This window comes from Sminthopsis crassicaudata, chromosome 2 (genome assembly GCF_048593235.1).
Source record: "Sminthopsis crassicaudata isolate SCR6 chromosome 2, ASM4859323v1, whole genome shotgun sequence".
NCBI lineage: Eukaryota > Metazoa > Chordata > Mammalia > Dasyuromorphia > Dasyuridae > Sminthopsis > Sminthopsis crassicaudata.
This window is the reverse complement of record NC_133618.1, coordinates 590590047-590617654: the sequence shown is the minus strand read 5'-3', so window position 1 is coordinate 590617654 and position 27608 is coordinate 590590047. Positions and strand designations below refer to the sequence as shown.

At 32.8% G+C, this 27608-nt stretch overlaps 1 protein-coding gene across 5 annotated transcripts in view; it reads right to left on the bottom strand.

Annotated features, from left to right (window-relative positions):
* Positions 1 to 740: 740 nt before the first annotated feature.
* The window catches only part of TDRD1 (tudor domain containing 1), a 64944-nt gene continuing 38076 nt past the window's right edge, over positions 741 to 27608 (bottom strand). For 2 of the 5 annotated variants that reach the window (XM_074295663.1, XM_074295667.1), the window contains exons 16-26: positions 27376 to 27513; positions 22292 to 22402; positions 20937 to 21107; positions 19997 to 20263; positions 6154 to 6270; positions 4954 to 5070; positions 3740 to 3907; positions 3040 to 3267; positions 2817 to 2854; positions 2646 to 2733; positions 741 to 881 (exon numbers count right to left, since the gene is read on the bottom strand). In XM_074295663.1, the coding sequence (XP_074151764.1) occupies positions 874 to 881; positions 2646 to 2733; positions 2817 to 2854; positions 3040 to 3267; positions 3740 to 3907; positions 4954 to 5070; positions 6154 to 6270; positions 19997 to 20263; positions 20937 to 21107; positions 22292 to 22402; positions 27376 to 27513 (1451 nt within the window). In that variant the 3' untranslated portion in view covers positions 741 to 873. Of the gene's footprint in view, positions 882 to 2640; positions 2734 to 2816; positions 2855 to 3039; positions 3268 to 3739; positions 3908 to 4953; positions 5071 to 6153; positions 6271 to 19996; positions 20264 to 20936; positions 21108 to 22291; positions 22403 to 27375; positions 27514 to 27608 lie in introns of all 5 variants that reach the window. The other 3 variants (XM_074295665.1, XM_074295666.1, XM_074295664.1) reach the window with 3 other exon arrangements.

Sequence of the window (27608 nt, the reverse complement as noted above, 5' to 3'; positions counted from 1 at the left end):
ATACTCTTATCAGGACAACCGCTTTACTCTTTCAAAGCTTAGTAAATACTATTTAGAATCAAATTCTACTTACCATTGATGGAATGGCTTTTGAAAAAGAGGAAAATGATGCAAAGATGTTGTATACCAATGCCATTGTAAAAATAGGTCAGTTTGGAGTTAGAAGAGATGGGGATAGAGAGAGACAGTGGTACTGGTAACTGGTAGGGTGTAAGGGAGGATTATATTATATGGTTCTATGTTCTGGGAGGAAAAAGACAAACATTTTACCATACAGGGAAAGAAAAAGGAGGGTGACTGAAGTGAACTGTATGAAAGGAAAACAGTACAAAAAAGGAGAGGTTAAGGAAAGTAGAACCCAGAATACAAGGATTTTAAATTTTCTCTCCTAAATGAATCTAGACCCCTCTACTGCTTTATTCCACTACATTTTATTGCTAGCCATTTTTATTTCCCACTTTAATGTGTTTGTTTCTTGTAATGACTTCATTTCTGATAAAACAGAAATCCGCAGCTCTTATGTATGTATTAATATAATAGGATCACTTATTACAGGTCTCAAATTATTCATTTTTCCTCCATATTTTGAGCAAAAAACAAGCATACCTGAACAGAAATCAGTTTGTCTAAGTTAAGTAGCTTATATAATATTTTTCCATGCAGTTAGAAAATAATTCCAATATACCCTTACTATGGCTTTATATTTGATATACAATAGAAGTTTCCACCTTTACACATGATTAAACAAAAGTAAATACAGTTTATATTGGTGCATATATTCACAGTAATAGTTCCACCAGTTGTGAGAGGTGACAGCCAGGTTGCAGTACCACTTGTGTTCTAATCACCACAGCACTCTCTTGGTTTGGTCAATTATTTTACTGAAAAGGTTGAAACAAAAATGAAATATTTATAAAAGTTATCCTCAATTCAAGTACATATTATTAATGAAATTCTCTATCACCCTCCACCCCAAAATGTAGAATATACCATGACATAAATTCAAAATTTTTTTAACCATTAGAAAACATTCCTAATATATTTTAAACCTATCAGTATTATCCACTGAAGATATGCTTTGAATGGGTGAAAAAAATAATGAATAGAAAGGAAAAAGTATATTTCAGCAATCAAGTAAACATTTTTCATAGCACAGTACTTGGTTCAATGTCCTGACATTGATCTCTTCTAAAAAAGTTAATTCTAATATTGTATCCGGTGGGCAGATGAAATCCTAGATGTATTCACTGAATATGGAGGGGCATTTTCCATTAAAGTTCCACTTCCATGCTGTATCATGGCACAGAAGTGACCCTGGATTCTTGAAAGTTATGTCAGCAGAGCACAAGCTGGAAAGGCTTCCAGTTCAGGCCCTGTGAAGCAATGTTATTACCATGAGGACCAGCCTAGCTAAGTTCGGGAAGACTCATCATCAGAGCACAGCCACAAGGTGATGACCTTTTTGGCCACAGCAACACATGAAACCATCAACTAAACATGAAGGAGTTGACTGATGGGTGTACCCACACCGATGAAATCACAGCTCTTTTGACGTACTGAAGAACAGTGTTCCATTATAGATTTCTTGTTTTCTACCAGTCCTGTCAAAAGGCTGCCTTTAAGGATTAACAAAACTGAAAATACACACCATTTTCCATCTAAATAGATTGTTTTAAGAACTCATCCTCACAATACCTCTGTGAGATAAGCACATTTTACAGATGAAAAGACTGAGGTACAGTAAATTAAATGACTTGCTTAAAGTTTTAATGTGATTTAGTGGCAGAACAGTTATGTTATACATAGTCATATGGATCAATAGAAGTGTTTATGAGGCTGGCTTTAATTTTTAATATATGTTTTAACTGCAAGATCTAAACAGGATAAATTTTATAACTGTACAGAAATGAAATGTATTTCTCAAAACCTGAAAACCTTTAATTAAATAAAATCTGTGATCCTAGGATCTTAGATAAAAAACAAAACAAAAAAAATCTTAAAATCATTTATATTCCATTAATCATCTACTTGGCTTAGAATTTGGATAGTTTTTATGAAAAAGAAAATAAAATGAAGAAAGCCAGCAAATAAAAATTATGGGAAACTTCCACCACACTATTCAAACAATATTAGTTGACTGCCTAGATTTCCAAATTTATTAAACCTGAGTAACTGAAGTCACAAATAGAGATTTGTTTTGATATGAAATAAATTGTTACCTCCATGTGCTTTCTAACTTCCATTATTTAAAAATGTATATATAAACATCTATATAAAACTTTCTCTATAAAAGTGAACTATAAGATTTCACTTTTAAAATTTATATGTATAGGTCCATGATGTAACTAAACTCATGAGTAAGGTGTACATTTAAAAAATTAATTTTTTACTTGTTATATTAAGCAAATTCTACTATAACCCTAACTTTTCTTACATAGAATTTTCATCAGTAGTAGCAAATTGTAACAGATATCATTGTATAAAAATTAAGATAATCTGAAACAAGATTCTTGAGAATTAGGTTCTGGAACAAAGTTATTCCAAAATATTATTCAGTAAGATACATTCCAACAATATATACTTCACTATGATTTTACTCAGTAGATACAAAAAAAAAAAATCACATGTCATTTAACATACTTAACTTTTTAGCAACTTTTTCATTTCAGTAAATTTATCTTGATTTGTTGGGTTATTTAAAAGGAAGAGTAGTATCTGTTCATGTTTTTCCACCTAGGAGTATGAAAGACAAATTTATATTCACTATTATTAAAAACTTGTTAAGTTTTTCTTCACTTTAATAAGATTTAACTTACTTGTTTCCTTAACTCTATGCAGCAGCAATTAGTCTGCCCTATAAGGAAATACAAGAAACTATTTAGTAAATCAACAAAAATAAAATACTCAGAACACACAAATATAGCTTCTACTTCAGTTTCTCCATTAAAAGAAAAAAAAGATGTGAGAGGTAAAACTCAATTGAATTTTATTTTTAAAAAATATTCTAAAAATGCAATTTTAAGTTTTGGGGGAAATTACCTTTATTCAAAACACTTTGATTTTTAGTTGTGATGTGCTTTGCCAGACCTTCCATCACTAGCTTATCAGCTATGTTAATAGTACCATTTTCAGAACGTTTTTCAACAGACACTGCATGGACATTCTTAATGATTCCTTTTACTGAAATCATGACATTCTGATTCAACATAAGTTTCTTTAATTGCTCTAGTACTAATGGAGACCATCCCCCTTCCAATTCCATTATTCCTAGGGAAATAAAATCAGTTATAATAATTAGTTGACAAAAATCACAGCATTCCTATAGTCTCTTTTTTATATATTATCAAAATGATGAAATTTGGTAATTTTGTGAATCTACTGGTGAAGGTCAAAATAAATTTAACATATTTTAGTTGGGTTTACAAAACCACCTCCATGTACAATTTTCCAAGGAAAGAGAGCTTTAATAATAAATCTGGGTCCTCTCCAAAAGAGAAATCATCTAACTGGTCTAATCTCATCTAGTTGGATCTATAACTGAGATATCAAAAAAAAAATGACCTTTATTTGTATGCATAAAAAATCTTATTATCTTATTCAAATTTTCACTGACAAGTCAAGTTTATTATTAAACACAAACAGGTATATACTGTATATAACATTAACATATTAATATGTCAACCAGATGGGACAAACTTACAAAAAATTCACATTTGGAAAATAACTAATAAAATTTTACCTTCAAATGAGCACCTAATTATTTGAAAAGGAAGTTCCAAGTAGCTGGTAGTAATTGGCTGAATCCGAGAAAAAGGTAAAGTTTCAATGTTTCCATAGTCAGCATAGAGTACTTTTACCTCAGATTCTGAGACCTTCAGGATGATAGCACGGTACCAATAATTGTCACCTAAAAGATGAAACCTCAAATAAGAAATTACATTTAATGTTCTCATCCCTTGAAAGTTGGTCTTTAATCATTCAAACATTTTCAATCTATATAAAGGAAGGAGAAATGCTACATATTTCCTTCTTTTAACTTGCCATATCAAAACTGTTTCATCCTGTTATGTTACCAAATGTATAGTCTATTATGGCAGACAATAGGAAGTTGAGGCAAAATAAAATTACTTGCCTTTCCTAAACTTTGAGAGATAAACCAATCTCTATATGCTTTGTTTCCAAACACACATACACAACTCAGAAGTTTAAAAGATAGCTCATTTTTTTTCAAATTGTTTATTTTCATTTTGAAAAAACAAATTGAAGTATAATTATGGACTTTTGTTTTCAAACCACCAAGTTGTTTTTTTGTTTTTTTTATCAGCATTTTTAACAACTCAAAATATAGCCAACAAGCAATAGTATAACTTGAAATGCACTAATCCATTAAAAAAAAAAAAAAAAACCACCACAAAAACAAAAAACAAGCATTACTTTGAATGCCATGCTTTTGCTCTAAATCTACATTTGAAAGATACAGCATATTGGCTCATTTAAAAATGATTATTTTAATCTGTTTATGTATCTCTACCCTTTCAATTTTTTAAAATAAAATCAACTCCTTTCCACTGTATACAGTATGACATGAAACATCTTTTATTACTTACATATACATAACACACACCATCATATATAAAAATGATATTTCCCACCTACCACAAGTAGGGCATGGACAAATTGTGTTTCTAGAAGAATTAATGGGTTTGTACAAATCACCCTATATTCTTGCCAAACTTCCGATTGTGACCAAAGGCACAGGTTTCTGCAATAGCTAGACACAAAATAAATACATTTTTTTCCCTATGCCAGTTCCATACCCATGACCTTGGCCTTATTAAAAAACTCTTCTTAACAACCTAACTATAAGTGAACAGAGCCTTTTACCTTTAGGAGTTTAGCACTTAAAATATTTGAAGTTGATAAAAAAAACTCCTTTAATGGAAAGATTCTTACTTGTGAATCTGGCACAGCACACATCTCCAATTCTTGGTTTAAAGAGTGCTCTATTTTTCTGAGAGTTGCAATGGTCTGTTAATTTAACTGTCATCAAATTTAATTTTTCTTGGTCTGCTTAAAACATAAAAAGTTAATTCTGGGAGCAGTTTTAGCTTGCACACACTACATTTTAATCAAGATTAATTGGAATAGTGAATTAATCCATCATTTCAAGTGTAGACAACTGTAAATATATATATATATATATATATATATATATATATATATATTTTTTTTTTTTTACACACACACACACACACACACACACACACATTGTGTGTAATATATGTCCTGTGTAGTTAGTGTTTTAAAAAAAACATTATTATTTTGGCTTGTTATTTTCAGCACTGTGAGAATTCTTAGTTCTTAGATTTTTGTGTACACTATTAGTGTACTATTAGTCCACTATTAGTCAAGAAGATGGTATCAAGTATAAAGCAGATTTTAGCTTTCATCATGCTTATAACTATAAATTATTTTTAAAAAATAAGACCTTAAAGGTTAATTTATAATAGTTTAAAAATCAACTCCATCTAGATTAGATTTAACTAACTGCTGCTAACATCCAAATACTCAAATCTTCTGAACACAAACTTCGATGTAATAAGTAGAAAGGTATGAATAGAAATAAAATGTTCATGGCTAAATTAGAAAATATTGGCTTGAAACACCTAGATATTGTAAAACCTAGATTAATCAAAATTCTCAGGCAAATACCTTTTGATTAATCAGAAAATCCTTTTCATTTCGACCTTGACTACTGAAAATATTTTTGAAATATACGCTTTTCTTTGTTAGAACACTGAACATAATTTAAAGTTTCTTTGATAAATTTCTGAACATTATTACTATATAATATCATAAACATATTACACAGAAATGAGGTTGATGTGTTGACCCAGAAAGTCAAGTTCATTTTATTCTATATTATAAACGAAATTACTGATAGGCAAATTATGGCAAATTTGTTTCCTCTAAAAACTCAAGGCATAGCAAAATTATAAATAAACAATACAAAATAACCCAGATTTTGCCGTGTGTATGTATAATTTATGTACATGTGCCTATTTTATGTGCATATATGTATATGTATTTTTATCTATACAAATTTTTAAATAAACTCTCAAAAATACTAGACATCAAAATTTAGTTTCTTACCTCTGCTCTCAATTGGTAATGCATAAAACAAGCTTGGGCTTATAATTTCTAGTATACAAGCTGGTACAATTTCATCAACTGGAAATTCTATTGTCTTCCACTGATCAGAAGAGGTAGCTAATAAGATACAAAATGTAGTTCCTGTATTAAGTCTATCAAAATGGGAATAAGAATGCAGTTCTAATTGCGTCAATGTGCAATTATTAAGTACTTGATGGCATTTTGCTAAGTACTGAAAATACAAAAAAAAAAAAAAAAAAACCAAAACCTAAAACAGTCTCTGCTTTTAAGCAGTTATGCTCTAACGAGATACGCCACTGCATTTATAGGCTATGTAGGCCAAATATCATTCTGAGGTGCAACTGTAATTACAAACCTTCTATCCACCATCCCCTTATGTCGGTGCTACCTTAGCAGAATGAATCTGAGGAGGCTTCTCAGTAGACAAAGTTTAAGCACTATTTGCCTCTAGACATAGTTGACAAATAGTGAAGATTGATTTTCTTTGCTTTCTTTTGGGGTTGGGGAGAGAGATGGCTAAGGCTAGAATTTGTTGTGCCTGATTGTACATATCTGTAATGGGTTTTGTTTTGTTTGCCTTCTAAATAGGTGAGGAGAAGAAAAAAGGGAGAAAATTTGAAACTGAAAATAAAACAGAACTGAATAAAAAAAGTATCTGCAAATTTTACATAGAATAGGAACAAAGTAAGAGATAGGAAGACAATAGCAAATAGAGGGACCAGGAAAGACTTTCTGCAGAATGGTATTTAGTTAAGTCTTGATGAAAGTCAGTGATTCTAAAAAGTAGAAATGAGGAATTCAGGACATGGGGTTAGCTAGTTCAAAGGCATGAGCATCCTATGTGAGAAATAGCAAGTTAAGGCAGAATGGTTGCAATATAAAATTCATGAAGATGAATTAGTTTGAGGGTCTGGGGGTGGGAAGAAGGAAAGAAAGGGAAAATGAGTTCATTTTGGGACATATTCTTAGATCCCATCCCATCTTCTACAATAGACTGACCTCCTTCATTAATCCCACTCTTTCACATATCTTTTATCTTTCCCTGTCTCCTGGATGCTTCCCAATTCCATGGATATGACAGACATACATGCTTCCTCCATCCCCCCCCCCAAAAAAAACCCTCACTTGATTCGTCCATCTCTAGTAGTAATAATTCTATATATATCTCTCCTCTCTTTTGTGGCTAAACTCTTAGACAAATCCATATACAATGAATTATTAATTGTAAAATCTAATAATCTTTTAAAAAATTTTAAAGTAGCTTTTTATTTTCAAAATACATGCAAAGGTAGTTTTCAACATTCACCCTTTCAAAATCTTGTGTTCCAAATTTTTCTCCTTCTCTTTCCCCCATCCACTCCCCTAGACATAAGCAATCCAATATATATTAAACATGTCCAATTCTTCTATATATATTTCCACATTTATTGTGCTGCATAAGAAAAATCAAATCAAAAGGGGAAAAAATGACAAAGAAAAAAAAGCAAGCAAATAAGTATAAAAAAGGTGCAAACATAAAAATGTTGTGATCCACATTCAGTCCCCATAATCCTTTTTCTGTAGGTACTTGGCTATCTCCATCAGAAGTCTATTGGAATTGGCCTGAATCACCACCTCATTGTTGAAAAGAGCCATGTCCATCACAGTTGATCATCACATAATCTTCTTGTTGCCAGGTATAATGTTCTTATTGGTTCTACTCACTTTACTTAGTATCAGCCTATGTATCTCCAGGCCTTTCTGCAATCATCTTGCTGATTGTTTCTTATAAAACAGTAACATTCTATAACATTCATATACCATAACTTATTCAGCTATTTTCCAACTGATGGGCATCTACTCAGTTTTCAGTTTTTTTGCCACTATAAAAAGGGTTGAGGGTCCTTTTCCCTCTTTTATGATCTCTTTAGGATACAGGCACAGTACAGACACTGCTGAATCAAAGAGTATACATAGGGGCAGCTAGGGGGAGCAGTGGATAGAGCACCAGCCTTGAATTCAGGAGGATCTGAGTTCAAATCTGATCTCAGATACTTACTACTTCCTAGCTGTGTGACCCTGGGCAAGTCACTTAACCCCAGCCTCATTAAAAGAAAAAACAACAAAAAAAGAAAACAGAGAGTATACATAGTTTAATAACCCTTTGGGCATAGTTCCAAGTTGCTCTCCAGAATGGCTGGATCAATTCACAACTCCACCAATAATATATTAGTAACCCAATTCTTCCACGTTGCCTCCAACATTTATCATTATCTTTTACTGTCATCTTAGCCAATCGGGGAGGTGTGTTGTGTTAAGAGTTATCTTAATTTGCATTTCTCTCATCAAAAATGATTAAGAGCATTTTTTTTCCCGTGACTATAAATGGCCTTAATTTTGTCTGAAAATTGCATGTTCATATCTTTTGACCATTTGTCAATTAGAAAGCGGCTTGTATTCTTATAAATCTGAGTCAATTCTCTATATATTTTAGAAATGAGGCCTTTATTAAAGCCTTTGGATGTAAAATCCCCCCCCTTTTTCTCCTTTCCTTATTTTTCTCCCCCTTAATTTTTTGTTGTTTTCTTTTTTCTGGTTATGCATAATAAAATATTAAGTTTATAAACATTTCTTGATGAATCATGTTGGGAGAGAAAAATCAGAACAAAAGGGAAAGCCTATGAGAGAGAAAAAAAACAAAAAAAAGAAGTAAACATAGCATGTGTTTATTTTTATTCACTCTCCATAGTTCCCTTTCTGATGCAGGTGGCGTTTCCTATCCAAAGTTTATTATTGGTGATTGCTTTGGATCACTGAACCACTAAGAAGAACCAAATCTTTCATAGTTGATTATTGCACAATCTTGCTGTTACTGTGTACAATATATTGCTGGTTCTGCTTGTTTCACTCAACATCAGTTCATGTAAATCTTTCCAGAACTTTCTAAAATAAGCTTTATTTGTCAATTTTTGTAGAACAATAATATTCCATTACCTTCATATACCACAACTTATTCAGCCACTTCTCAGTTGATAGATATCTACTCATTTTCCAGTTCTTTGCTACCACAAAAAGAGCTGCTACAATCATTTTCGCATATGTGGGTCCTTTTCTTTCCTTGGGATACAAACCCAGTAGTGTTGCTATTAGATCAAAGGGTATCCAAAGTTGATAGGCCTTTGGGGTTCCAAATTGCTCTCTAGAATGGTTGGATTAGTTTACAACTCCACCAACAATATAGCAGTGTCCTAGTTTTTCCACATATCCTCCAACATTTATCATTATCTTTTCTTGTCACCTTAGCCAATCTGAGAGGAATGCAATGGTTCCTTAAAGTTATCTTAACTTACATTTCTCAAGAGTGACTTAGAGCATTTTTCTCATATGACTAGAAATGACTTTAATTTCTTCATTTGAAAATTGTTCATATCCTTTGATTATTTGTCAATTGGAGAATCTTATAAATTTGAGTCAATTCTCTATATATTTTGGAAATGAGGTCTTTTATCAGAGATCTTGGATATAAATTTTTCTCCCAGTTTTCTGCATCCCTTCTAATCTTGGGAGCATTGGTTTTGTTTGTACAAAACCTATTTAATATAATAAAAATTATCCACTTTGCATTTCATAATGTCCTCTAATCCTTCTCTGGCAACAAATTCCTTCCTTCTCCACAGATTTGATAGGTAAACTATCCTTGTTCTCCTAATATGCTTATAGTAGTACCACCCTTTATGTTTAAATCATGAACCCATTTCGATCTTATTTTGGTATAAGGAGGTAGGTGTGGTCGATGCCTAGTTTTTGAAATACTATTTTCTATTTTCTCCAACAATTTTTGTCTAAGGACCTTTTTTCACTCTTTATTCTTTTTGATCTTTCTGCAGCCTGTGACACTGTCACTATCTTCTTGACCCTATTTTCTCTAGGCTATTGTGACACTTATTTCCTTTGGTTCTCCTTTTGTCTGACATTTCCTTTTTGGTCTCTTTTTACTTCATCTTTATCCAAGTGACAATCATCAAATGTTCCTCAAAGTTCTGCCTTGGGCCATCTTTTCCTTCAGTACTACTTCAATTGGTGGTCTCATCAAGCTCCCATAATTTCAATCATCTTTATAAAGATGATTCTCAGATGTATTTCTTTAGCCCTAATCTCTCTCTTGATTTTTAGTATCTTATCTCCAATTGCTCAGGATGTCCCTTAGAAATCTTAAACTTAACTGAATAATTTCTCTTTTCTCCAAAAGAGTTCCTTCATCTAAACTTTCCTATTATTGTCAAGAGTACTATTATACTCCTGGATCACCTAAGTTTGAACCCATCCTCAACTCCTAATTCTCTCACTCATCCTGTCCAATCAGTTGCCAAGCTCCGTTGTTTCTAGCTCTGTAAGAAATTTCAAATATACCCCCTTTTTGGTTTCTGACACTTCCTCCAGCCTGTAGCAGACTCTCATTATCTCAAGACTACAATAATCTTTGGGTATGTCTCCTTGACTTAGGTCTCTCCCCACTTCAAGTGATCTTCCCCTTAGCTGTTATACAATGTTCTTAAAGCACAAATTTGGTTTCTGTTCCCCCTTCACATCCATTTAATCAACTCCAGTGCTTCTTTATTGCTTCCATGAATCAATAGAAAATCCTCTTTTTTGTGTTTTAAAACCTTCCATAACCCAAGATCTTCCTACCTTTCCAGACTTCTTCCATGTAACTCCCACCCCTCCCTCTGGTATTCGATCTAGTAATACTGACCTCTTTGCTTTTCTTTGTATATAGACACTCAATTCATCTCCTAACTCTTGTCATTTTCCAGCAGCTATCCCTCAAACCTGAAATTCTCTGTTTATAAATTTCTGCTTCCTAGCTTCTCTGGCTAAACTCACACCTAAGAATAAGAACATTTTTCTAGTCTCTCAATCTTAGTGCCTTTGTTCTGAAGACTATCTCCAATATGGTCTTTACACATCTTATTTATACAAAGTTGTTTGCATGCTGCCTCTCAGACGATGAGTTTCTTGAAAACAAGGGCTGGGTTGTTTTTTTAAAACCTTTTTTTGTATCCTAGTGCCTAGCACAATGACTAGTATGTAGCAGAAACTTAAAAAATGCTTTCTGACTGATTGGAGGCTTGGATATATAGATCTGGGATCTAAAGACATGAAAGCTGATGAGATAATCAAATGAGTATATATAAATAGACGTGGGCATATAGGACAGAGCCTTCATTGATGATGCACAACTAGTGAGAGTGACATGAGTGAAAAAATAGCAAGAAAGAAGGATGAAAAGTGGTCATCATATGGGCATAGGAGGAGAACAAGAGAGTTTAGTGTCACAAAAACCCAGAAAGGAGAAATGATTAACATTATAAAATGCTGTTAAGAAGGAGGAGATTTAGAAAATGGTATACAATTTGGAAATTAAGAAGAATTCACTGGAGAAAGTTGTTTCAGATGAAAGGGTAATCAGAAGCCATATTGAAAACAATTTAGAAGTGAATGGAAAAAGTAGTGAGGAAATTCATCAATTCTAATATGACTTTTTAAGGTTAACTGAAAAGGAAAAGGTTAAAAAATGATTCTCTTGTGGGGATGGTAAAGTCAAGTAAGCATAAAAAAATTCATTATCCAAATATCATGAGAATCATTTAATTTTTAGTTCATGATTCTGAAGGCCTATGTCACTATTATAAATAACTGTAACATGCCCTCCTGGCAGTTACAATTACTAGTCTGCCCTAGGCCCAATAGAGTACCTTTGACCACTGACCTTTGCAGTGTCAACTCTACCCGGCTCGCCTCCTCTGAGGCCTTCAAAGGTCTCTGGCCACAATCTCTTGAATCTATAGTTTAATAACCGGTAGCGCACTCAAGAATAGCCACGTGTAATCTTAAAAGCCTTTATTATACCTACTCACATAATGCCCTGACTTGTCAGTTCCCTAGTGAACATCTGATCTGAAGACCCACGTGTTCTCTACCAAACGCCTTACCTCTCGGCTATCCATCAGCTTGGCTTGGCTTGGCTACTCCAGGTTAGGGAGCCAGGTTAAAGAAAGCGATTGCTGTCTGCAGTGGGCTTATAAAGGGCCTCACAAGGTCACACACACACACAGACAACCAGTGAGAGAGCTGTCACCCATTATGAAACTATCTCAATATGGCCAAGATCCCAACCACAGGGCAGTCCTATATCCACAGAGAATACTTCTGGGCCACTCAAATCTCCTGTTGAGCTGTGGCGCCGCCCATTTAAAGAGCCCTTACAATTCCCTTCTCTTGTTTTGCAAGAACAGCATCCTTACAAATAATTATTACCAATATATGGTAATATTAAAAAAAAGTTCTGGTTATTGGTTATCATTTTGATTTTCCATGTAAAAAAATTCACCATGTTAGCATTTGTTAATGCTATCACATGAAAAATGAATTATATTTGACACCTTTAATTAAGCCTCTGAATCTTTATACATTGAAAGTTTTAATTCAGTTTAAAGTACTTTAGTTTTTTAAAATGCAATTTAAGAAATTTAATTTTTAAATGCCTTGTTTTGGTAAGCAAGTGATTTTAAGTTCCCAAAGGTTATTTAGACAGAACACAATCAGGCAGATTCAATTATGATGAAAAGGCTTTTAATTCTGTCCTAATGACAAAATTTCTATGGTAACTGAAGCCTACTCCAGCCATCCATAACTGCTTTCATTTTACCTTCTATTCTATGTCTTTTGCATATATGCATGTTGTCCCACTAGATTATAAGCTCCATGAGGACAGGAGTTGTTTCACTTTTATCTTTCTATTCTCAGCACCCAACATAATGCTTTGTAGAGAGTCATTACTGAGAGCAAGTTATCAGAGATACAAGTGTAAGACTAAGTAATAGCCACACACAAAAGGAGCTTCTTCTGTAAAGTTATAGCTGTGTAAAGCTAAAAGACACACGATGAACACAAATATAAGAAGATAATGTACTTCTTTAAAAAAAAAAAAAGAAAGAAAGAAACCAACCAGAGGTAAAGCTACCCAGTCCTAAGCAATTGTGTCAAAATCAGAAATTTCAAAGTATAATCTAAGAATAAAATAAAGATATAATATCTCAAAATAAAAGTATAAAAGGGCAGAAATAACACAAATGGATCTTACCAATTCTTTCTTCAAATACTTGTGTGTTAGATTCCTTACTAGGTGCTAAGTTGGTACTTAACAATTCTCTAGCTCAGAGTTCACACCTTTAGTTCAAACCTTTAAAGGTGTTTAATCATTGGGTAAGCAGTTCCCACAAGCCCGTGGAATTCCCACAAGCCCGTGGAATTCCCACAAGCCCATTCTCTGGGAGGATATAAGGAGCCAACATTGAATCTGGAAGGAGGCAGTCTGGATTGGGTCAAGGACAAGACTTCCCGGGAGAACTTCAGGGAAGCTGGAGGAGATTCAGAGCCATGATTCAGGAAGGAAGGATTCGAGATTCTACTGTAGTGCTGACTGAGGACACTTGGACAAGAGCAGATTCACAAAAACTAAAGGAAAAGCCTGCTCATGGAGATTCACAACTAGGATTGACTTCCGGGAAACCCACAATCCCTCACTCTTGGAGGCAGAGTCTGATTCATTCCCACAAGTCTACCTTCACTCTGGCTGGAGGCTCCAGAAGCCTCCCAAGAAACCTACTCCCAGAGAAAAGGATTCACAGAAAAGAAACCTTCCAGAGAAGGATTATAGTTGAGAGACAACAGAACATCAACATTTTGGTACCCAATGTGGGGCTTGGACTTTTGCTTATCCTGACTCTGGCTGATTCTGAGCTCTTCAGGGAGCTAGCCTGGACATAACACTTGTGCTTTTCATAAAGCCCAAGATGTCTTTTGGAGAAATAGTATTAAACATAAAGAGAAATGGATGCCTGTGGGCCACATATTGATTTAAAAAAACACAAATTAGCATTATCTATATTGTACTGTGTTTTTACTTATTTTGATAAACACTTCCCAATTACATTTTGATTTGGTTCAGAGTTTGACACCTCTGCTTTGGAGAATATAAACAAGTATGGGTCACCATAGGCAACTATATCTCTATCATTAGGACAAGGCAATTATAAGATTTAGATCCTTGCAGAGACTTTCACGTCATATTATTTCTGTGCTTTCCATAACAGTATGCAATTATAATATAGATTTCAAAAGTAATAGTGATCATCCTATTCACCTTAGTGGAAGCAGTGCTTATCATTGCCCAGATGCTATTAATAAGACTATTTTAAAACAAAAATATAATCTTGGCAGAATTACTATATTTGAGTCAAACATTTATTAGCTGCCTATATGCCAGACAATAATAACTTGGGCTCTGTGTATGAATTCAGCAATCATTAATCATCTCAAACAAAAATAGAAAACTATACAAGAAATTATCTATTTCCATATACAGTGATTTGCAACACATGTGCATGCATACACACATACACACACACACACACACACACACACAGCAGATATAATACCTCAGAAGAAAAGTATAAAGACTGAAATAACACAATTTTATTATAGTCCTTCTTTCTTTCTCTATATTTAGGCTTTTATATGGGGCCCAGGAGGTAGGTGTATATTTATATGTATTCATAGATCTACAAATATTCAATATTGATATGTAAAAGCTGGAGCAGGTAGTAACAAATTCCTTTATTTTATTTTATTTTTTACTCTTTCTGTACCTTCCATCCCCTTCCTTCCCTCCATACTACTTTTCCGAAACATGCTTGAGAGTTTCACTTTTTAGGAACCAAAGAAAGTAAACAAATAGAATCCAAACAATTGTTTAGGCTGAGGAAAGCCAACTGAGGTATAAGCCAAGAATGCCCAATTAGTACCTTTCATTCTACCCAATACCCTTTAACAATCAATGGTTAATAAATAGTAAGGATGGAGATAAGACAATTGCATCTCTCCTTGGGATAGCTGAAAAGGTTAATTAACACCAGGAAAACTGAAAGCAAAGATTAAGATTCTCAATATTTACCCCCATCATTCAAAACCAAAATGGTTTGTATCTTGAATGGGTCTCTAAAAAAAAATTCACACACAGAACTCAATTAACATATTTTTAAAAGTCCTGCAGAAGACAGAAGGAAGAGGATGATTACAAAAGCATAGCACAATCCTATTGTAATGTCAATGTGGTTACAGCTTAGAATTAGCTAAGGCTAGTGAGGGAAGTTAAAGGACAAAGTGTTACTGTTTTTTAAAACTACAGTGGAGGTAAAAAGAGAGATGAGACTGCTTATTAGGTAAAAGGGAAAATGAGTGAAAAGAAAACTTATTTAGTTTCTCTTTTTTCTTTTTCTTTTTTTTTTTTTTGAGGCTGGGGTTAAGTGACTTGCCCAGGGTCACACAGCTAGGAAGTGTTAAGTATGTGAGACCACATTTGAACTCGGGTCCTCCTGAATTCAGGGCTGGTGCTCTATCTACTGTGCCACCCAGTTTCTCTTTTTTCTACCATAAAAGATCTTTAGCCTAGAAAGAATAGCCCCAAAATGACCAATAGGAAATCAATGTCCAAGGTAAATAAGGAGATAATAATAATAAACACTTAACTGCCCTTGATGAGTCTTAAGTAATAGATAATCGACAACCTAAGGAACTAAAAGAATTGGAGGATCATAACATTAACCTAGAATGAAGGTCACTATGGCCACCAGAGAAACAGCAGAGGCAGCAACTTTTTTGAACCATGTCACTGACATCTAAGAGATCACTGACAAAGGGATCTGTGATATTAAAGTAAGAAAAAATGTCTTGATTATTCCAAAAAAAAAAAAAAAAAAAAAAAAGTAATGGAATGGATTCTACAACCTAAAACCAATGAGTCTAATTTCAATTTCAGGAAAATATCTAGAATTCATTATAAATGGGTCTTCCCTATTCCCATAGAGGGAGACACCATCTTCCCAATATCATAGTTTTGAAACTTAGGTGTCATTCTTGACTCCTCACTATCTCTTACCCTCATATTGAATCTGTTGCCAAAGCCCATCATTTCACCTTTGCAACATCTCTTGAATATGAGATTCAAACTCATTTTTTCTCTTCTGATATTGCAACAATTCTGGGGCAGCCCTCAACATCTCATGCTTGGACTACTGAAATAGCCTCCTGATGGATCTTTTTAAAGTTTGTCCTCACTTCAGTCCATCCTCCATTCAGCCACCAAAGTTTCCTTACATTGTCTTGTCCAAAAAATAAAGAAAGACTAGATAACACAATTAGATCAAATCAAAAGATTCAAAAGGCACTAAGAAAAATCATTAATAGTTCACTGTCAATTTGAAACAAGATTTCTCATAAAGAATTTTCTCTCAATAGCCTTTTTAAAAATGCATGTGAAATAGTTTTCAACATTCATTTTTCTAAAACTTTGTGTTCCAAATTTTTCTCCCTCTCTCCTTTACTTCCCCTCTCCCCAAGACAGCAAGCAATCTGTTATAGTTTAAACACATGCAACCCTTTTAAACATATTCCTATATTTACATTGTAGGGGGAAAATCAGACCCAAAGGGGGGAAAAAACAAGAGAAAGAAAAAGCAAACAAACAAAAAGGTATAAAATACCATGCTTCAATCCACCTTCAGTCTCCATAGTTCTCTCTCTGGATGTAGATGGCATTTTCCATCCCAAGTCTATTAGAATTGTCTTGGATCACCACATTGCTGAGAAGAGCCAAGTCCATCACAGTTAATCACACAATCTTGCTTTTTGCTATATACAATGTTCTCCTCACTTCACTCAGCATCAGTTGTAAGTCTTTCCAAGCTTTTCTGAAATCAGCCTGCTCAGCATTTCTCATAGAATAATAATGTTTCATCACATTCAAAAATCTGATATATACTCTTAGGAAATCAATGATTGGTCTTGAACTGTTTAACAGTTTTTAAATGTGTCTTGGATCAGTTATACCTTATCATGTTTATCACAACTACAATTAATCCAAAGCTAATAAGGAGAGCTAATGCATACTGGGTAACCAGAGAGATTCAAAAAACTTTTGACAGGCTAGGGGACTGGGCTCAATTAAGATGAAAATTGGTGAAATCAAATAAAACTATCATAATCATGAATTTTAAAGATCAACTTCACAATTACAAATTAGGAATAGTATAGCTTGATAGCAGTTCATCTAGAAAAAGATCTGGAAATTTCAATTGATGTTAAGCTGAATATATGTCAGTATTCTGACATGGATGCTAAGAAAATTAATGCCATCTTTGGCTGTATTAAGAGAGATATGACAAAACAATATTAATATGTTAAGGAGAATCCAGAAAAAGGCAACTGAAATACTGAAAGACTACAAGTTCATCAAATATTAAGATTACCCGAAGGCACAGGGGATTGTTTAGTCTTGGAAAGCTTAGTTAATAGTGGAGAGAAGAGATAAAATTGTCAATTCCAAGTATTTTGAAAAGTTGATATGGAGAGGTAGTATTAGGATATTTATGCTTAGCTCCAGAAGGCCAGTTTAATAGGAACAATGGCAAAAATTGACAAGTGGCAAATTTAGATTTGTCATATGGAAAAACTTCTTAACATACCAAGTCCTGACAGAGAAACCTAAGAAAAAACCAGAATGAGCTATTTTTCCAGCCCATAGTGAGACAAAGATGTCTATGGACACTAGAGATAGTAGCACTTCAGAGCCCAGCGGAAAGACGGTGCATCAGGGCAAGAGAAGGTTCCAGACCCACACTGGGGCACCACGATGGGATCAAGTGTCAAAGGGCAGCTCTGTCAGTCACTACTCCCTTCCAAGTCAGAGGTCAAGGATGGACCTAAACTTGGTATGCAAAAACGGAGTAAAGCTCAGAAGCAAGCAAGAGTGACAAAGATCAGACCTCTAGGAACAGAGTGGGATTTCTGTTCTAGTTTCTAGTTTAGTCTGAAAATGAAGAAAGCAAGACTTTCAAGGCCCAATGGGAGACTGCAATTCTGTCATTCTGAACCAGTGGAGTTTCCTAGCTAGTGGACAGTTCAGCATTAGTTTACTATTGCTGATACCCAAACCCAGGTTAGGAATTTGCAAAGGTTAGACCAATAAGGTATCAATTAAACCTTGCTTTGGATCCGACCATATGGGAGGAATGAAAGCTTGCAAGAGCCCAGCACAAACTAATTCTGGCATCTAGAATAACATAACATTCAATATCCCAAGAGAGCTGCTATAGGACTAATCCTCTAGAAATATGCACTAACATGCAGTAGGCTAGAAAAATGAGCAAAAAAAAAATACCATCATAAAAAACTATTACAATATCAGAGATACTCAAGACACAAACCTGAAAGAAAATGACTCCAAAACATCTAAAAGCAATGCCTAAATAGCAATAACAACAACAAAAATAGTATATTCACAAATTCAACCACAATTTTCTGAAGAGATGAAACAATAGTTAAAATGAAACAACACTATGGAAGAAGTTATGGTACATAAATGTAATTGAACATTATTGGTACTGTAAGCAATGATCAAAGGAATGGTTTCAGAGAAACTTGGGAAGACATAAGCTGACTGAACAGTATAAAATAATTTATACAATGATAATAATATTGTAAAAACATATATCCATGAAAGCCTTAGAAATTCTCATCCATATAATGACCAACCATAATTCCAGAGGAGTAACGATAAAACATCACAATAATTATCTGGGGGCTTTACAAAATAATCTATATGTTACAATTTCTTTAAAAATCAAACTTTAAATAGTATACTTAAAAGAGGATTTGATTTTCTAAAAATTTAAATGACAAAAACTTTTCAAAAACAAATCTTCTATACAATGGGATTAAAATTGAATTCTGAGTCTGATATGAAGTATGTGACCATAAACAAGTCATTTAACTTTTGGAGGCTATATCTTCTCATTCATAAAGTAGAGAAAAATATCTGAAATACTCATCTCAAAAAAAATCACTCTCACAGAGTGATCACAGAACTAACCTTGAAGCCAGGGTTCCAATCCTAATTCTGATACATGTAATAGCTGTGTGACCAGAGGAAAGTTATTTAAGCTGTTAATATTGTAGGCAACTCTATAGGACTGACTATAAATTGTAAAGAAAATGTCAACCCGAAATTTCCTTACTAGGCAGTTTCCTATATCATTGACATCTGAGGTATAGTCCCCTTCCCTGATTTACCTACCTCAAAGGGGTGGTGGTGGTGGTGGTGGTGGTTTATATTTTCAAGTGCTATATAAATAAACATTAGTTATTATCATAGACGCATGAAAAATTATATTAAAATGTATAAACATTTTTCTTGTTGTTTATAGTTGTGTCCAACTCTGTGACCCTATTTAAGGTTTTCTTAAGCAAAGATTCTGGAGTGGTTTGCTATTTCCTTCTCCAACTCATGTGACAGATGAGGAAAACTGAAGCAAACAGGATTAAGTGATAGGATTAACTGAACTGCCACAGCTATTAAATATTTGAGAGCAGATCTGAACTCAGGTCACCCTGATTCCAGGTGCAGCACTCTATCCACTCTGTCACACAGCTGTCTCATGTATAATATTGGTTTTCAATAAAGTGGTTTCTAACAGTATTTCAACAGATAAAAGATACTGGCAAAATCACAGACTTGTATCCATTATATCAATTTTTTTTTTTTTTTCTGAAAGACCACATAGAAAATTCTAAACTCCACAAGCACAGTGATTTGTACAGAATATCAAATGTTCATGGAATTAAATTGCTATTGGAAAATTATGCCAACTTGAAGAGAAAATCCTAACATCTCTATAAGAGAATGTATTATTATAATAAATATATTTTTTAAATGAAGTCCTACCTTGAAGAACATCAGGATCAAATGGTAAGTCAACAGGTTTGCTATTTTGTGTATCTTTACACGGTGGTTCATCTTTTAAAACCAAATGTTCATCAATAAGTATATCACTTATAATTTTAGGATAAGCAGTAGAAGGGTCAGTGAGTTCAACGCCAGCACCATTGTCTGTGAGATCCACTATTTTAGCCTTAAGTTTTATCCCTGCAACACACATCTGAAATCTTGCTGTGGCTTCTTTACTCCAATGCTTGTTTCTAGGTTTTATATCTGGAAAATAACAATTTAATTAATAGAATTTCCAGGAGTAATTGTCTTTGAACATCTATTAGTGTCATTACTAGTGCATCATAGGTCATACTTAAGGACTTCAATTCTTCTTGCTCACTTAAGCTAACAATTTTCATTTAATTGTGCCTTTTATCCTTGTGTAAATACTATATTTGCAAATTCCATTCAAAATTACAATTAAAATAATAATGCTAATAAATTTTAAATTTTTAAAATGGAATTGTGTTTTAGGATTTTTCCAATTATATAGCTTACTTAATTTCCAGTGAAAAAAACTGAAAATTCCTTTCAGAAACTAAACACATTCCTTCAAACATTATGGCAATATTACTAAGCCAGTGGCACATATATAAGATTTCAAAAACCTTTAAAATTATTATAGCTACGATTGTCAAAAGTACTTTCTCTTTTCTAGGTTAAATTTAATGTTATTTGATTTTTTTCCTAAATTTAATTTACTCAAATTCAAAATTATTTTTGATTCAAAATTACTTTTCTTTATACTTGATTGGTGTGACGTTTTGAGCCAGGGTTTGTAACATTTATTTTTTAAGTTTTTGATAGATGATACCTTTGCATTTAACATTGTTTGAATAATTAGAGTTTTCTAAGCATTTTAAGCACGAAAATAATTTCATATTCCCCAACATACCTACTAGCCAGCATCGGATTCCTTGAAATGGAAGTTTTAAGAATTTGGAAGACATCTTTCTAAGTTTGTCTACAGTAACCTCTTCAATGTTTCCATAATCCACAAAGTGCACTTTAACAGTTGCGTTTGGTAATATTTCTTTCACTAAAGCACGATACCAATTACCATCACCTAGAATTTTACACAAAAAATTTAAGTACAACTATGACAAAATACTTTTTTTCTTCTTCAATATGTTACATATTGACAGGAATATGTAAATTAACCTTTTGTGTAAATGAAACGTATCATTATTTGCTTTCTTTCATTGCTACTGGATTTAGTTAATTTCTTTTTCCAATCATGTCTGAATCTTCATAACTCCATTTGGGGTTTTCTTGGTAATGATCCTAGAGTTATTTGCCATTTTTATAGATGAGGAAACTGAGGCAGTTTAATGACTTGACTAGGGTTACACATTTAGTAAGTATCTAAGGCCAAAATTGAATTCAGGAAGATGAGTCTTCTTGATTTAACACCTGGTGTTCTATCCACTGTGCCAGCTAGTTGCCCTTTAATACTCACTAGCTCTACTGTCTTAGGGAACTATCAGATATTCTGGGAAGGCATTTTTACATAAGATAAAGATCATATACACAATCTACCTAATTAAATAAATGTTAAACTGGAGCTAAGATTTTTTTGTTTGCTAAAAATCATGAATAAAATAATTTATAATAATTTTCCTTTATTATTATTGATCTCAGATCCTATTTTATGTGACAAACAATGTATCAAATAATAATTTGTAAATCATTACTAAATTCAAATTTCATTTGGAATACTTTCAAAACAACATTTGTAATAGATAACTGTGCTTGTTTAAACTGAAAAATAAATTGAATTTGGCTAGTCTTTCAACTAAAACTTAATCCTATGTAGTTTAGAACAGTGGGTTCTTAACTCATGAATTTATTATTTTAATAATTAAATGATTTTGTCATCTTACATATTTCATTTTCTGTATTTAAAATCATTACTCTGAGAATGAGTCCATAAACTTCACCAGATAGATAAAAAAGGGTCCAAAGCACAAAAAAAGTAAAAAACAAAACAACCTAATAGAAATTCACACATATTAACCGAAGTTCTAGAAAGAAAAACATTTAAATAATGTTCAATTCATTTATTTGAGAAAAGGAAATATTATCTGAAGATTCTTTGAAGAAAAAAAGAGCAAACTCCAAGTCAGAAGTAAAGCTCAATTTATGGACTAAAAAAGAAAGGATAATTTTATAGTTAAAAAAAAAAAGACAAAAAAAGGCACAAAATGCACAGATTCTAATGAAGTCAAGAATATATCATAGGTATCTCACCTGTAAAATAAGCGCAACAAGGCTCTCCAATTTCAGGTTTAAACTCATTAGGCATTTTTTGTTGGCAATATTCTGCTAGAGACCTATTCACTTCATTTAATCCATTTAAAGCTGAAAACACAATATGAAAAAAATACAGTCCTGAATAATATTTTACAATATAAGAAGAAGTAAAAATGCTTTTAATTAGGAAAAATGTATTATTTAAAAATGAAATCATAGAACTACTAGAAATACCAAAATCATTTCATTATTAAGTAAATTGTGCTTAATTAATAATAATAATATACTTTATTATGAAAATCAAATGCTTGGAGATTGAGGAAACCCTATTTTAAAAAGTTTTTCAGAGAAGCATTTCCAGAATCTACCAGAATAATCCTTGTTAGTGATATTTTTAAGGTTAAAAAAAAGCATTGTTATTCAGACAATTTAAAGTAGTTTCATAATCAACAATGGATACTTCAAATTTTTTAGTCTGTTATATAAAGTTATTGACTTGAATAGCCATAAAGGTGTTTTTAATTCAGAATTTTTTTTAATGTTCTTTGTCACACTTTTGGTATAAAATTTCTAACACACCAGAATGTCTTTTACTATATATGAGACAAAAATCCTAACTTCTTAGCTTGGCAGTTAAATCTTTCCCTCGAGCCAATATTTCTTTTTAGAATTATCACTGACTACTCATCTACTCAAACTAGTCTCATTTCAGCAAAGAATCTGTGACTTCATCAAGATGGCTATTTCTTCTAGTGATGCAGACTACAAGCCATTCATGCCTGCTGATATTTGTATGTGTCCACCTATAAATTCACCATAGCAAGTTTACCCAAAATGCTGGGAATGTTCCTCATCTTCTCATTACAAAAGAGAAACCAGTGGAGCAGATAAACTGTCTATTGAGTGTACCATGGTCTTGCCACATGCTGCTAAGTTCAGTCTTGTCTGATTCTCCATGACCCTGTGTAAAGTTTTCTTGGCAAAGAAACTCCAGTGGTTTGTCATTTCTTTATCTAGTTCCATTATTATAGATAAGGAATTTAGGCAAACAGTTGAATGATTTATTATGTGTCTGATGAGTATTCTTGTCTTCAATCCTGTACTCTATCCATTGTATCACCTACCTTGCTATAAAAATCTCTTAAAAATATTTTGCCCTTTTTTGTCCCATTAATTTTCCATAAGATATTTCTCCCATGTAGATTTTCCTTTTTTCTCCTTGTATGGTAATCTAGTTCAGTTCAAGTATCTTCTCTCCAAAAAGAACTGTCCATCAAGCAGTTAGAAATGTAGGATTATAATTGACAGACTCCTTCTACATGTTTCTTATCTTGAAATCCAGATCCTTGAAATCCTTGTGATTTAACCGATGGAAGCCTACTCATACCTCACTTTCTTTCAAGAAACAATTAACATGAGACTAGCCAGGTATAACTTTGTGGCACTGCTTAGCAACCACAAGACCTTAGTTCTATTCTCAGTTCTGCTTCTTGTAGCTCTGTGACTTTGGACAAGCTACTTCAGCTCCATGTGGCTCAGTTTCTAGATCCATAAAATAAAAAGGCTTTATCACCTGACCACTCATGTTTCTCTTAGCTCTAACATTCTTATGAGTTAGGTCATACAATTTATCCTATTGAATCAACATTCAAGAAAAAATTAATCAAGAACCCAAGTTATATGGTGATTAATCACTGCCAGTGATTCCTTTTTTGAAATTTGGGGGGATTATTTAATATTTTTCTCTGTAAAATGTAACCTCATTACTTAAAATTTGCCAACTACTTGGAAATCTTTAGAAAAACAAACAGTGGTCTAATAATATAAAGTGGTATAAAATAAACTGAGTTGTTTAGGTTTTTCTCAGAAAAGAGATTTTTCTCACAAGAATTCCAATGGCTTATTATAGTTTAGAGTTGCTTGCGAAGTATTAAAAACTATGCCAACATAGTACTGTATCAAGAGAACTGGTTTTAAACATAGAAGAAACTTATGTTTAAAACCTACATTGGATATTTTCTAGTTATATATGACCATAGACAAGCTCCTTACCCTCACACTAAGCTTCAGTCTACTCATATGTAATATGGAGAGAAAAATCATTTTGAGTCTTAAGAAGGTAAGTTAGAGCACTCTGCAATTCTTACAATGCCAAATTAATGTTGAGTCAATATCATCACATCAAGCAGGCATAGTCCTTGTGAGATATTAAAGATCAGTCTAACAGAAAAGCTCACTATTACAAATCTCACGACAAATCATGAAATGAACAAAAATTCCAAAATAAGCTTTCAGTTTGTACAGAGTGATGTTGGAATAGTTTGGAAAATGGAGCAAAAGGTACTAAGACTCAGTTTTAGCCTGCCTACAAACATTAATTTAAGTTAATATGCTAAATGAGATTCTCTTCTAAAGACTAATACTAGAGGAACTGAATCATACCAATATTGACAGCTTACTATAAAAATAATATTAAAAAATATACAGACGATATCAGTAAAAGGAAGTATGGTTCATAGTCAGATCTCCTTGGAGGAGCAAATTAAGTCTATAAGAATTGATTTCAACATGAGCCCAAACTTTAAGACCACAATGAAGATAACTGCAGTTTATGTTTCAACATTTCCTGGAAAGGATTTGAAGGGTAGAAAATTCTACAAAGATTTTGAGAAGATTATAAAAACTAATTTAATATATACCTTAGTGCTCTGGGCAGAGGAAGAAAGCAAAAGAAAAGTTGTAAATAAGATTCAGTATTATAATATTCAAAGATCTCAAAGGCTTACAAACTACACAGAAGCCCCATGCTATATATCTAGTATGCTTTCATCAAAAAGAGAAATGGAAAGTTTGGGAAATATCAAGTCCTGAATATCACAAAAATCAAACTTATAAGAAATGACCAGTTATCATAGAAACTTAGTCTTTAAAAGGACCTTAGTAACTATGTAGTTCAACAGAAAGTAAAATAACAATCTCTTCTTTCAAATCCTCTATTTGATGCTTTCGACCTAAGTGACCTTTGGCAAATAACTTACCCTCCATGGAGCTTTGTTTCCTCTACCTGTAAGATGAGCTATTTTTCAAAATTTTTCAAAAGTTTGACATGGAATCCCCCAATCTCTCCCCCCGCCAAGATCACTCCATGATTATTTAGAAGTGAAACATGAAATTTCAACATGAAAAATGGAAAAATTCTGTCAACATTCTTATTTTCAAGCTATTTTGTGTATGCAAATGGAACATATTTGGATTTTAACATCTCCATTCCCTGTGTGCTATATTAGAAGAGACAGTACCAAAGCTATGACAGGAAGAGAGCCTGGAAAATCAAGTATATGCAAAGGGAAAAGATGATTTTGAAGGCACTGAATGAGCAATTCATAAAATATCTGAAGAGGGAGAGAAATATATTAAATGATCAGGAAAATTAAATGATATTACCGCTGAAAAAAGGCAACCAAGAAATAAAAAAAACTACCAAACAATATGCCTATTTTCTTATTTCTCTAAATTCTTTGAGTACCATTTATTCACATATTAGATAGTTTTAAGAAGGAAACTAACAGACTTTTACTATTTTCTTTCTATAACAGCACACATCTTCACAGGTAACACAACTGACAAAATAGTAGTAAGAATATAAGATCCAGACGTGGTTTATTTATTTTTTAGCATTAACATATATTCAGTATTAAAGATTTTTCTAACAAAGCATTTTCCATGCATGTGTTAAGGTTGTATAAGATCCCTCAAAAGACATATTAATCCTCTGATGCAACTGCATCACAATTGCATATAAAACATGTAATGGGGAAACACATGCTTGTCAAAAGTATTTGCCCCTGGAATGCAGACAATTCAATGCATAGAAAAAATGGAAGAGGGATTTCCTATAGATAATCTGTTTTTTTCAGTTACCTCTGTTTGCAGATTACCCTAGTATTGATTACATTAAGCCCTGAAATAATACGCAGAGCTTTCTTGATGGAATTTTCTATCACTGAAAAGTTTGGCCCAAAAAGCTATAACAGAAAAAAAAAAGTACCTCAAGACTGCTGAAAGACTAGTTTATAATTTGCAATTATGTAAAATATTCATTGAGTAAAAGAGAAAAGAAAAAACAGAAAGGCGATTTTGTTACTTATTAAATTTAATATATAATTTTAAAAACAATGAAGTTTTTGTAATACATATATAATACTTTTCTGTTTATCTAGGAGTTTCAATGTATTAAAATTTTTTTTGAAGGAAAGGAGCTATGGACATGCAAAGTGCTATATACCTTGTTGATAAAGATATTTAGAGGAAAGACTGTGATGTAAGAACCAAAGGCAACAAAACTTTGTTAAAGACATGATTAAAACAATTTTTAAATGTTTACTAAGATGCCTCATTAGTATACGGACAAATGCTTTAGCTGGACAATAATCTGGGTATGGAATTAAATGGGAGTTAAACAGGATGAATTTCACTTGAGAAAATATGTAGTGTTTTCAGTGATAGTTATCTCTTATATAAACTATTTCCTATATTAAAAACCCATAAGCACCATTTTTTCTGGTACTATTATAGTTACAAATCATGCAATATCATAATTTGCAAAGAATCAAATGACAGGTTACAAAATCTTGGTAGTGCTTTTAGTATATGACATGCATAGGAAGAAAAACCCATCATCTAGAAATGTGATCAGAAAAGATTTGGTTATGCATTAAGATCAAGGAATAATATGGGTAAGCCATAGGCTACACTGGTTCCCATATAATGTAAAAAAAAGAAAAATGAGCAAATGATTCTATCACACTGAGTAAATCCTTGGGAGAACTTGTGAGAATACCCAGGTGGATTACAATTAGCACTACAGGAAGGAACACTACACATCAGTGAGATGACAGAATCATTAACAGAGGAAGTATGAAAGTCAACTTATTTGAAGTAGGCTACCTCTTAAAAACAGAAAAAAAATCTTACTTCTCTCCTTTAAAGATACAAATGTTTATCACTGTCAAATATAGTAACACCTTAGTAAAATGAGGACTATATAAAGATAAATTGGAATAGAATTATAAATAACTTACCATCCTCTTTAAGTATATGACAATAGAATTCTCCAGGATTATATAACATACAAACCATAACATTTACAGTCTCATTAATAGCTAGTTCAACCCAAGTCCATTCAAATGTGTTCGCTGTTTCTTCTACAGTTAAGGGAGCTATGAAGACAAAAAAGTAAACTGCTTTAGAATACCAAAAAAACCTCCACAAAATTCAATATGTATCTTTTATGAAATCTGTCTTTTATTTTAAT